The sequence below is a fragment of the Haliotis cracherodii genome, unplaced genomic scaffold, assembly GCF_022045235.1.
Source record: "Haliotis cracherodii isolate W230 unplaced genomic scaffold, xgHalCrac1.p SCAF_13, whole genome shotgun sequence".
NCBI lineage: Eukaryota > Metazoa > Mollusca > Gastropoda > Lepetellida > Haliotidae > Haliotis > Haliotis cracherodii.
Genome location: NW_027266268.1, coordinates 18745360 through 18757885, shown reverse-complemented (window position 1 = coordinate 18757885; position 12526 = coordinate 18745360). Strand labels below are relative to the sequence as shown.

Genomic DNA, 12526 nt, shown 5'->3' with positions numbered 1-12526 from the left:
AGAAGTGATGCACATAAGGAAGAGAATTTATGGATGTCAGCTTCTTTATTATGCGGAACACAACGTTTCGGAGTCTATATTTACGCATTCATCAGGTGGAAGGAGTAAGTACATACTCCTTATGTCATCTGTAAATTTTCTTCCTTATGCAAAAATTTGTTTGTCAAATTTGCTTTTAAATGAACTTTGTATTTATGCTGTATTTGTACATATATAAACCTTTCTCGTCGCTATATGGTTGGAATGCTGTCGATGTTAAATGTTTCCTTACTCATCAACGGCAGCATTCTGAATTCTGCAAATACAAATGCCTCAGACAATAGCATTACCCTTATATTATATCCGATCTTAACAATGAAGGCGACTTGTGCTGTATCATTTATTGTAAACATTTAAGGGAATATTCTCAAAAATATAAATGCATCCATAACTGTCGTTGTGGAGAAAATACTGACATATAAATGTTTAAGTGCTCAACGTTATTGTGTTGTCTTTTTATTCCACCTTGTATGTAAAAAGGTAAACAACCCTCTAATAGATTAACTAATTAAATAATCAAATGAATTTGGAATATTTGCAACGTTTCCAGACAGTTATAATGGACCTATTGATTTTGAGTAAACCTTCATTATTAATGTGGCACAGGACTTCAATAGGGTTAGTATCTTCAGTGTAAGGCACATTGATGATAGCATCTCAAGGTAAAAGCACAGTGTGGATAGAATCCCAAGGTATGGACATTGGGTTGGTTTTATCTTCAATGTTAGGGCACAGTGTGGGTAGCATCTTGAAGGAAAGGACATTGGGTTGGTTTCATCTTCAATGTAAGGGCACAGTGTGGGTAGCATCTTGAAGGAAAGGACATAGGGTTGGTTTCATCTTCAATGTAAGGGCACAGTGTCGGTAGCATCTTGAAGGAAAGGACATTGGGTTGGTTTCATCTTCAATGTAAGGGCACAGTGTGGGTAGCATCTTGAAGGAAAGGACATAGGGTTGGTTTCATCTTCAATGTAAGGGCACAGTGTGGGTAGCATCTTGAAGGAAAGGACATTGGGTTGGTTTCATCTTCAATGTAAGGGCACAGTGTGGGTAGCATCTTGAAGGAAAGGACATAGGGTTGGTTTCATCTTCAATGTAAGGGCACAGTGTGGGTAGCATCTTGAAGGAAAGGACATAGGGTTGGTTTCATCTTCAATGTAAGGGCACAGTGTGGGTAGCATCTTGAAGGAAAGGACATTGGGTTGGTTTCATCTTCAATGTAAGGGCACAGTGTGGGTAGCATCTTGAAGGAAAGGACATAGGGTTGGTTTCATCTTCAATGTAAGGGCACAGTGTGGGTAGCATCTTGAAGGAAAGGACATAGGGTTGGTTTCATCTTCAATGTAAGGGCACAGTGTGGGTAGCATCTTGAAGGAAAGGACATAGGGTTGGTTTCATCTTCAATGTAAGGGCACAGTGTGGGTAGCATCTTGAAGGAAAGGACATAGGGTTGGTTTCATCTTCAATGTAATCGCACAGTGAGGGTAGCAACTTCAGTGTTGGGTTAAAGATTGCAAAGTATATGTGAGCCAATTTGTTAACACTGTAACCTAATAACCTACATAACGTTTACACGACACTATCACAAGAAAACCACCCGTCACACAACAATATCACATGACAGTCACAAGACAGTTTCGATACAAACACAATGCTTTCACGACGGTTTCCGGACACGAACACAACACTGACAGGACACTAAACGATTATATTTTACATTTTTTATTATCAATTATCACAGGGCGTAACAGTTGGTTCATTCGCAGGACGACGACCCCCTGTGTCGTATGAAAACAAACTAGCAAAAAGTGAAGTCGTCGTCCTGCGAATATTTTAATCCGCCAATCTAGTTAAACAATGGGTATCGAGTGTTATTTTAACAACTCGAGCAAGTACAAAAGTGGAACTGGATTTGAAACGAACGAAAGAAAGACAATAAGGGTGGAATATTGATTTATTTACAAATAATTTGAATATATATGTACAAGATGACGTACATTTAAGATTCACAAAAGTCATGGGCAATTAAGACAGTTTGAAAAGATGAGACACTGAGTCAGCAAAGAAAATTACGTTGACTTTATTCTGGTCTGGTCTTCAGTTGATCGATTCTGCGTTGTATATCACAGAACTTCTTTTTTTGTTGGGAGACGCTGGCCGGCCAGGTATCTGGATCTGTCAAATATACAAAATCACATTTAAGGTTATGAGGACTTGACTCTTTCGTCATGGTGTCATTGACTGTCGATATTGTGGAACGACAGTCTTTGTTGGTGCACTTCCAAGAGATCCAGTCATTCCTCTTCCATTTTCCAACTCGGTAGGTGTACCCACCAGTACAAAGGTATCTACTGCCGCGTGCAGTTGGAAGAAACGTGTACTGTCACTGCGCGTTTGCCATATCGAGAATGATGACAGACTACCATGTTTCGGAGGTTTATAACAGAGTTACTGTTGAGTCAAATGGTACTCACTAGATTATCAAAGTTCAGAGTTCACCAATTCAGTGAACACATTTCAGTTTTCGTGTACATATTTCAGTTTTTGACACTAACCAAGGAGTTAATCCCTTCCTAAAACAATACCACACATCAAAGGCGTACCGGCGGTCGTCGTCCTGCAAGTGGAAAAATTCGAGGGGTCGTCGTCCTGCGTTTTATAGGGAAAAACAGTACGCTATATGCAGAGTCTTTGTTCTGTTTTTAGTCTTACGTGGCGTTCGCAAAATACCAGATGCATTTTTGAATACGGGTATTCTGAATTTAACACAGTAATTTCTATGAGCTAACTCAACTCAGCTCAAATTATTCTTGAGAAACCACCCGCGTTGGTAAATGAGAAAAGTAAAAAAAAATGACAAAATAATTAGATATCAAGTAATGCACATTTCACATACATGTCTTTCATTGATTATTCATACATACGTAAGTAGGTATGATTATTCACAATGTATTACTATAACAAGAACAAATCATAAGAGAATCAAAGGCGAGAGAACACACTGGCTCATATACCATGAGGGTATGCAGGAGTATAAATAAATCACATATTAGTTATTTATTTCATATTTATGTCAAGGATTGAGAGGAAGTTTGCGAACTTCTGTTACTTTTTCGGACAAAAGGAGATTGTATATTTAGTGATGTCAGAATGAAATGTGTGCCTTTACGAGAGAGCTTCTATACGTGGCGGAGAAAGTAATTTCTGAGGTTTCCATACAGAATATATATCTTAAAACTCATTAAAAATATATTTTTCTTAATGTGGAATAAGTTTTCATTGTTTCTACTTCTCATCGAGTGATGTTTTTAAAATTGATATTTTACCGATTAATTGTTACAGTGTTTTTTTCGTAGGGATTCCACCTGTGAGCCAGGATAACACTTTCCTTTCCCCGAACCCCTGGTATCATTACTATTTGATTGTGATTAATGACGTATGCTGATAACATAGTCGGATTCGTACATTGAGACTGTTTATGATTATGGAGAGGATTTTTCGCTTTTGTTTCTTATTTTTTTGTCATTTTGGAAACACTATATTGATTATAATGTTATCCAATCTCTACTATATGTGTCAAAACGTAGTGCATATTGATATTTCAGTTGTCTCATGAGCATGTGTTTGTGTGTCTTGTGGACCTTGCTGTGGTTCCTTATAGCCCTATGCTGGTATCTTAATGGATCGGGTGTTCTGAAATGGCGATTATGCTTCTTGTTCTGTCGGCATTACACCTGTGTTTGTGAGTTTCGCCAATGTGGTAAGCGTCTAAGACCTGCATCCCTTTCTCCATCTGTAACCTGAACCGCTAATGTATAACTGCGGCGTTAATCAACATACACTTACTCACATCACTCATCTGATTTGATGTGTAAGGTATCCTCGAGCAGCTTATTCACTTGATGAGAAAATGATTCTTAACATTTCCTTTCCACAATACCAAGGCCCAAAGTGCGATGCTTTAATATCATCAACTCTGACGTGTCCGTAATTATTTAACATGGCCTGTAAATGAGGAAACCATATCTACAGTGATCACATATAATAAACACGATCTCGACGTTCTTTGGCTCATGGACCCGTCCGGGGTAGAATACATGTAGGTCTTCAGCAGCGCATGTGAAAGGCGACTATGCTTGTCGTAAAAGGCGACTAACGAGATCGGGTGGTCAGGCTCGCTGACTTGGTTGATGCATTTCATCGATCCAAATCGCGTGGATCGATGCTCATGATGTCAATCACTGGAATGTCTGGTCTAGGCTTGATTATTTACAGACCGCTGGAATATTGCTGAGTGCGGCGTTAAACAACAAACACATAAACAAAACAAAATCTTTAGCTCACGGGTACTTCACATGGTTCAGGTCAAAGGTTTCAGGTGTAACAGCTATCAGGTCTACTGTCCCCAGGACGTCCACCCCCAGGCCACATGCCCCCGGAACACTTCCCACCAAGGACACCTGCCTATCAGGAAAGTGCCCCATGATAATATCACAATATAATCGTATCTTCTTACCATTCCCCGAGGCAGCATAATTTGGAAGATATTTGAGATCGATTTCGCGATACACTAATTACATTAGTCTTTTTCAGCTCGGATTCTCCTGTTCATCGAACGAGTTACGAACATGTGCTCGCTCAGACAAAACACTCTCCAAAAGACTGTGTGACACATAGGGATGACTCCAACTTTCCAATAGTCAATTTTCCCTTGATGTCGAGCAATTTGCCAGCAGCTCCAACCTTTGGTGTTTACATTTGACAACTACCAAGATACAGTCTACCAAGATTTCAAAGAGCGTCATACGACTCTTGCTCAGAATTTGTTTGATCAAGGTTACAACACCCAAGGCCTCAGTAAAGGCTTTCAAAACGTTTTATGGTAGACATGTGGAGGACATTTCCAATATTGACGCATCAGTGACAAATATGATGCCTGATGCAATTCCATATTTTGACTTTTGCCATATGTTCCCGTGTTTTGTCAGGTAAACAGTTGACTTGCCTTTACATGTGTTTGTGACGGGTGCTCACCTTTTCGCGTACACCTGGTATCATCACTATGTGACTGTGGTTCATAAAGACAAGCTCATGATATACTCGTAGTCGGAATCGTACAATCGGCTCTAGTCTAGAGTTCTATTAATATTGAAAGGGTTTTGTCGCTTTTATTTAATTGAACAGTATATCAGTTATATCATGGCATGTCAGCTTGGTGCAGATCTCAGACGTTTACCACATTGGTTGAAAACCTGGATCAAAGATACATTGCTGACAAACCCAGAAGCATAATCAGGACAAGCCGAAATAAACCTCAACGATAACAGGCTTCTAGCACGTCTGTTGGACGCAGGGCATTCCTGCCCCTCAGACAACCGTGTCTTATAGCATACATTGTATGTAATTCAATATTTGTTCTGGTTATCTAATTCTATATAAGATTCAAGTAGGAATAATGGCGAAACACATTCAAATGTTAATCTTAGCCCATGTTTACACGTTGGAGTACACATACCTCATCCTACACGACGCTTGTACCGACGCCCGAGGGCAACAAAACTAATAAGTCCAAGACAGGGGTAATTAGTTTCTCAAAAGTCCACGAATAATCCGCAGTAGTTTGAGATTTTGCGATCTTTTTAATGCGTTGTAGTGTGACTAAAATGCTTGTACAGAAAGCCCCGGTTATCATTGGTCTTATCGCCACATCTTAAAGGAAGATTGGGTTCACATGAAGCGTTGTAACTGTTGACTTATCTAGACAGACTGGCCAATAAATGACGTCACATTGTGCTGGTGGAGAAGGAATATTACCAGACATGTTAACATGTATTGTCAAAAATCACACATTGCTAAGGGAAGGTTGAGTTAAAAAACACATTGGGTCAATTAAAAACAGCATAAGTTTTAAGTGTTGGGATGTTTGAAACTTTGATGTGATAAACATACCTGTAATCTATAAATTAAGCACTAAATAGCTAAAAGGACAAAATATGTAGAATAATTAATACATGTAGAAAGTAAATACTTGTACCTTATGTTGCTTATGTACCATGAAGCAATACTCATACACTGAAACATGCCTTGTGTGTTATTTAGTTATACTTCCATTGCACAATGTCTGTATTTGAAACAAATGCAAAAATAAAAGGACACAATAAAAATAACTACAAGATATTCATAATCCCAAAACCATCGACATTTACTTGCATATGCATGTCCTATTACACAAACACATCCCTAGTTTCTCAAATTTCAAACACATCCCTACTTTCCCAAACTTCAATCACATCCCTACTTTCCCAAACTTCAAAGTTAACACATCCCTACTTTCCCAAACATAAAACACATCCCTACTCTCTCAAACTTTAAACACATCCCACCTCTCTAAAACTGAAAACACATCGTTACGTTCTCAACTTACAGTACATCCCTACTTTCCCAAACTTAAAACACATCCTAACTCTCTCAAATCTCAAACTTAAAACACATATACTTTCCCAAACTTCAAACACATCCCTACTTGCCCAAACTTCAATCACACCCCTACCTTTCTCAACTTAAAGTACATCCCTACTTTTCCAAACTTCAAACACATCCCTACTTTCTCAACTTAAAGTACATCCCTACATTCTCAAACTTAAAACACATCCCCAATCGCTCAAACTTCAAATACATCCCTACTTGCCCCAACTTCAATCACATCCCTACTTTTCCAAACTTCAATCACATCCCTACTTTCTCAACTTAAAGTACATCCCTACTTTTCCAAACTTCAAACACATCCCTACTTTCTCAACTTAAAGTACATCCCTACATTCTCAAACTTAAAACACATCCCCAATCGCTCAAACTTCAAATACATCCCTACTTTCTAAAACTTCAAACCCATCCCTACTGTCTCAAATCTCAAACTTAAAACACATCCCTACTCTCTCAAACTTCAAACACCTCCCTACTTTCTCAACATAAACTACATCCTTACTTTCTCAAATTTCAAACATATTTCTACTTTCTCAACATAAACTACATCCTTACTTTCTCAAATTTCAAACATATCTCTACTTTCTCAATTTAAACTACATCCTTACTTCCTCAAACTTCAAACACATCTCTCCTTTCTCAGCTTAAAATACATCCTTAGTTTCCCGAACTTAAAACACACCCCCTTCTTCCTCAAAACTGATGCGTTGGATTAAATGTTACAGATGCCTGAGAATTATTTCATGTTTTGCCTGATGAGAGAAAGGGAATGTGCTTGAAAGAACTACAGTCGTGACGGTGTTGGAACGTTCACGGTAGCTTTACGAACGTTGCAATAGAAAACGTACGTAAGTTTACATATGCGAACATAACTACCAATGTAATCACAGTTATCATGCGTCGTCAGTGCTGAATAAATATAATCAAACACAGTTTACCCGCTGGATATAATTAGCATCATCTGACAACGTGAATACTGTGATTTGTCCGCGGGCTCTTCCCAGCCCTCTCTCATTGACGCGCCTGTACATTACGGAAAATCCCGTGACTTTGATTTGCTGATCACCCTACCTTGCATTACATAATAAGTAATTTGCATTTACTGTCTATTCGTATATAAGCCTCGAGTTTCAGGTCCAACCATCATTCGATCGCTACCTCATCCAGCATGGTCTTCGTCGTGTGTTTAGCAGCTCTCGTAGCAGTGGCAAGCGCCAACAATTTCGGTAAGTAGGAAGTGAAGATATGACATATATTTATCCGAAAGTGTAAGATTTACATTAACTACTAGATACAATTATAGAGCCGACGTATGGGAAAGTACGCCTTTCCGTATCGTCAAGTACTTTCTAATATGGTTTTAGTACACTGAGCTCTGTTAATCCTGCTAACCCTGGTAATACGGTTCCTTGTGAGATCTTCCGGATTAATAAGTGTGATAACTGAATCACGGTTCCTTCGTAAAATCCATTTAATTATGTATTGGCGTTCTAGCCTGATTTTAATGCATATGTGCTGATATTGAATTAATTCTTATAAAACTGCGTTTTAACACATATGATCTCCTTGAACCTTTAGGCTTCAACATCGCGCAGAACCGCCCCACCGGCTCCAGCAGTGTCTTCGTCAACGGTGTGCCCCCCATCACCGCCAACTCTAATCTCGCCGTCGACGGCAACTTCAACTCCAACTTCTTTGGCGGCTCATGTTTTTCCAGCGCTGATGTGGCGACAGATCCTAACCCCTTCTGGTACGTGGACCTGGGGTCTCGCGTATACGTCTCCGGCGTCACCATCACCAACAGAGGCGACTGTTGCGGTAAGTTAATGTGATGTATTAAACAGCCTAGTGTTTCGAAATACGACTTATCTCGAAGATTATCCCATTTTGAAAATCCCATCTCTTTATTTCGGCAACAAATATACATTATACGAACCCCGTTAATCTGAACCATAGTGTTTCCAGTAACATCTTCCGGCTTAGCGAATGCGTAGACAGTAATGTTTCTTTATGGTCGTGTGTTACCGTTGCATCAGTAAAGAAGTAGTGCTGACTTGCTGCCTGCTGTATAGGTATGTAACCTATATTTAATAAGTATACCACAAGACATGCTACTCAATGTATTACTCTGTAATATCATATACTGTATTGAATAAGAAAAGAGAAAAAAAGAAAGAAGTAGTGTCCCTTTCCTGTGCGAGTATCCGTTTATGTCAGTCCATGATTTGTAACGGGGATGGACCCGATTATGTCTCTAGCTTTGTGGGCTCATGTGTTTCTTTAAAGCGGTAAACGTCTGAGAAATGCATCGCTTCGCATTTTCCTCCCACACCAAGCTGACACGTCGTGATATTACTGAAGTAGTGTAAGGCGGCAGTAAAACCAACTAACTCACTCACCGTAATGTGGACAGACATTTACCTGATCTTTCATTATAGTATGCATGAATCAAACAAACATTGTTCTCCAGAATGCAAACAAAGAAAGGAAAACCCTCAGTCCAAATAAATACCACCGCACTTCAAGAGTTTGTGTTTGTGCCAGTCACTTGTTTGTTTCATTTGTAGAGTGAGTGAGTGAGTTAGTGAGTATTGATTTTACGCCGTTTTTAGCAATATTCCAGCAATATCACGGCCGGGGGCGCCAGAAATGGGCTTCACACATTGCACCCATGTCTGGAATCGAACCCGGGTCTTTGGCGTGACGAGCTAACGCTTTAACCACTAGGCTACCCGACCGCCCCTTCATTTGTAGACACCATCAACCAAGAGTGTATACCTCTAAATAAACATACCGTGTTTTCAGTGTAGAGCTATGTAGAGCACCTGTAGATTCAACCGCTCTAAATTGAATTTTGAATCTAATGCTTTAAATTCATTCTTTTTATAGATCTTTATCGTGTTTTCTGCACGAAATGTATTGCCACACTTCCTTTGGATATTATAGTAAGCGCTGGGGTTGGGACGAGTCCAAATTTACTACCCTGGTAACAATTCCCCTTTTACCCGAACCTACCCGGGTACCCACTATAGGTCTCAGGAGATCTCTCAAAATGTCCGATTGGTACATTTTAGCATAACCCTGGAAAAACGTATTTAGATACATGTATTAAACAATCTGGTCATTCATTCACTGAAGTTGAATTAATTTATGTCTTTATTCAACCATATGAAAAATCAGAAGGAATGGGTGCAGTCAGAAAGAAATGCGAACATTAGCGGCTTGCAGTGTAACCATAGAGTTCTAGATAATTTTTGTCATTAAACAATATATCACGTGACTAACCACGGGTCCGGGTAGTACTGTTGGTACCCGGGTCCTACTCAGTACTCACCCGACCCGGGTACCCGATCGCGATTTACCCGTCCCAGCCCTAGTAACCGCATTGTGTAGCCTATAACTGCACATATGATTATTTAAATGTGCCTGACAATGACTGAAAAATAAATATAAGCTTCCGCGGTTATACGGCCGTCAAATCTGCTATTTCAATCAGATGGGGTTTATTGTGATTTGATAATCTCTGATTTACCAATCAGAATCTGGTATTTTCCAAATTCATTGCCGAATCTCGTGTGCCCGGCAGTTTGTTATCATCATGTATTTCTTTCATTTCAGCTGACCGACTGAGTGGTTTGAGAGTCGAGGTGTTTGAGATGAATCCTACTACAAGCGCTGAGACGCCTGAATTGTGCACAACGTTAAGTGGCGGGGTGGCCCTTGGTCAGTCAATCGGACTCGCATGTTCTCCCTTGACCACTGGACGCTACCTCCGAATCAGCAAGCCCTCTGCCACCGCCCCACTCACACTTTGCGAGGTCGTTGTTTCCGGTGGCAACTTTTACCGTGAGTAATGTGATGAATCCTGTGTGCTATTATCATACAAATATTGCCATATGCAAATACAAGAATAGACTTTACATAAATGTATATATGCTATAGGCGCATGAATAATTGCGTATTTTGGGTATTTCTATTTAACTTCGCACTCAACCATATTCCAGCTGTATGTTGTCGGCTTATAAAGAATCGACTCTGGTGCAAACAATCCAGTGATTGAAATTATGAGCCAAGTCACCGAGTCTGATAACTCCATTAATTAGATCGCCACTTATGACCGACAAATACGACGGGAGACTATTCTAACCTATTCTGATATTGATCCTGACGTCACAGTATTATTTGAACTCGGAATTCTAAGCTCCGCAAACTGATAACTTTTTCTCCTGATCACAGTTCAATGTTCATGGTGTCAATCACTGGTCCGACTCGATCACAGTTTCACCACGCCAACCTCCTCCGTAACTGCTTTCTGTAGTTTTTGCAACTATTGGTAAATTTCACAACCAAATAAATTTAGTTTGGCTCACGGAAGTTAAAATGTTGGCAATAATTGTTTATTTCAGACCCTAATATTCAACCAACAACCAACGTCGCCCTGAATCGCCCAGTGCGCGCTACCTCGCAGTTTAATTTCGAGGCCGCCAACCTGATTGCCTCCCCTGGCCTAGCTGTTGACGGCAACTTTGACAGCCAGTTCGTCACCGGAAGAAGCTGTTACTCCAGCGCCACTGGTGACTTAATGCCTACCTTATACATCGACCTCGGCGCCTACTACTACATCAACTCCGTCATTATCACCAACAGGGGCGACTGCTGTGGTAAGTACAATATCTATGTAATTAATCCCCGCAATAAAAGGAGACTATGGTCCAGTGGCATGAACATGCTGTACTTAACTGTGAAGTATTATCTCCCTTCGTCGTGCCAGGATCAGATGATCGTGTTTTCGAATCCCGTCCCTCGATCCGATTATATCACTCACTCACTCACTCACTCACTCACTCACTCACTCACTCACTCACTGTCTGACTCACTCACACACGTCAGAGAAGACTTGTTGGTGAGTTCCGACGATTTAGGCCGTTGTAAAACTGCAGACAAGTGTCATACTTAAAATACTTTTAACTGACGAGTCTTATATAGGTACACCAATGCATAGAATAAATAAAGTCTGACCGTTTTTAGAGTAACGGCGTATGCTCCAAATTATTTTCATCCCCTTAATTGAAGACTAACACGTCCGTCAATATGGAATAAAAATAATTGGTAATGTTTCAGCCGAACGCCTGCGCAACATCAACGTCAGTACACTTCTGAAAGACCCCTTCCGGTACCTGGAGTACCCTAAACTGTGCGGCACCATCACTGGCAACGTCGCTGCAGGAGCTGACACAACCGTCAACTGCAACCAGCCTACTGTAGCCCGCTACATCAAGATCCAGAAAACCAGTATGGTTGACAGCAATGATCTCTTGACCCTCTGTGAAGTTCAAGTAACCGGAAGGTTCGCATCCCACAGCGAGGTCACCAACAAATCTGTTGACAACGACGTTGCTCTGGCTCTGGTTGCCAATGGCGTTTCTGTGAACAAAGGAAACGTTGCCATGCTGCCCTCACCTGTTGAAATCACTTCCGAGAGGGGTTCTGGCAAATAAGGAGGCCTGATCAGCGTGTCCATTGACTAAATCAAAGATATTTCTTTAAAATATATTTATGTCATTCAGTGAACACAATTTCGCAGTTTACCTTGTTATGACTTATAGACATGTTTTATAAAATGCAATACAGCGTGTTATTATTAAATATCAAGCTGTTTTACAGAGTTTTGAATAATTCTCAGTATTTAATATACCTCGCCAGCGTTTCTTATTGTGTATACGAACGTATATATAAGAACGTTTCCTTCTTCTGTTATCCTGAAATTAAAACTACAAGTGTGTATTTCCACGTTTACTGTTTGCATAACATATAACATAATACCTGTCTTGGACTGTTTCTGCTAAAGGGAATAAATATTGATTATAATTATTGACTGGAGTTGTTTTTTAAGAATCTAGTACAGTTTTCGTTGGCAATGTCTTATCCCCATATAAATTTCCCTGTGATCTAAGGTTGACCAACTCGTCGGGCAAGGGTTTGCTGGTCGTGAAATCGACTTTGT

General features: G+C 40.1%; 1 protein-coding gene across 1 annotated transcript; it reads left to right on the top strand.

Annotated features, from left to right (window-relative positions):
* The first annotated feature begins 7690 nt into the window (after nt 1-7690).
* LOC139459025 (uncharacterized) lies at nt 7691-12020 on the top strand. The gene is made up of 5 exons (XM_071240467.1): nt 7691-7748; nt 8101-8340; nt 10141-10368; nt 10929-11183; nt 11644-12020. Exons 1-5 carry the CDS (start codon nt 7691-7693, stop codon nt 12018-12020), a joined length of 1158 nt encoding a protein of 385 aa, XP_071096568.1.
* The last annotated feature ends 506 nt before the right edge of the window (nt 12021-12526 follow it).

Bases quoted from the DNA above. Each gene is read 5' to 3' on its own strand.
- LOC139459025 (XM_071240467.1), top strand. From the start codon at position 7,691: ATGGTCTTCGTCGTGTGTTTAGCAGCTCTCGTAGCAGTGGCAAGCGCC. The intron at 8,341-10,140 runs GTAAGTTAATGT...CTTTCATTTCAG, and splicing joins CAACAGAGGCGACTGTTGCG to CTGACCGACTGAGTGGTTTG. The intron at 10,369-10,928 runs GTGAGTAATGTG...TGTTTATTTCAG, and splicing joins TTCCGGTGGCAACTTTTACC to ACCCTAATATTCAACCAACA.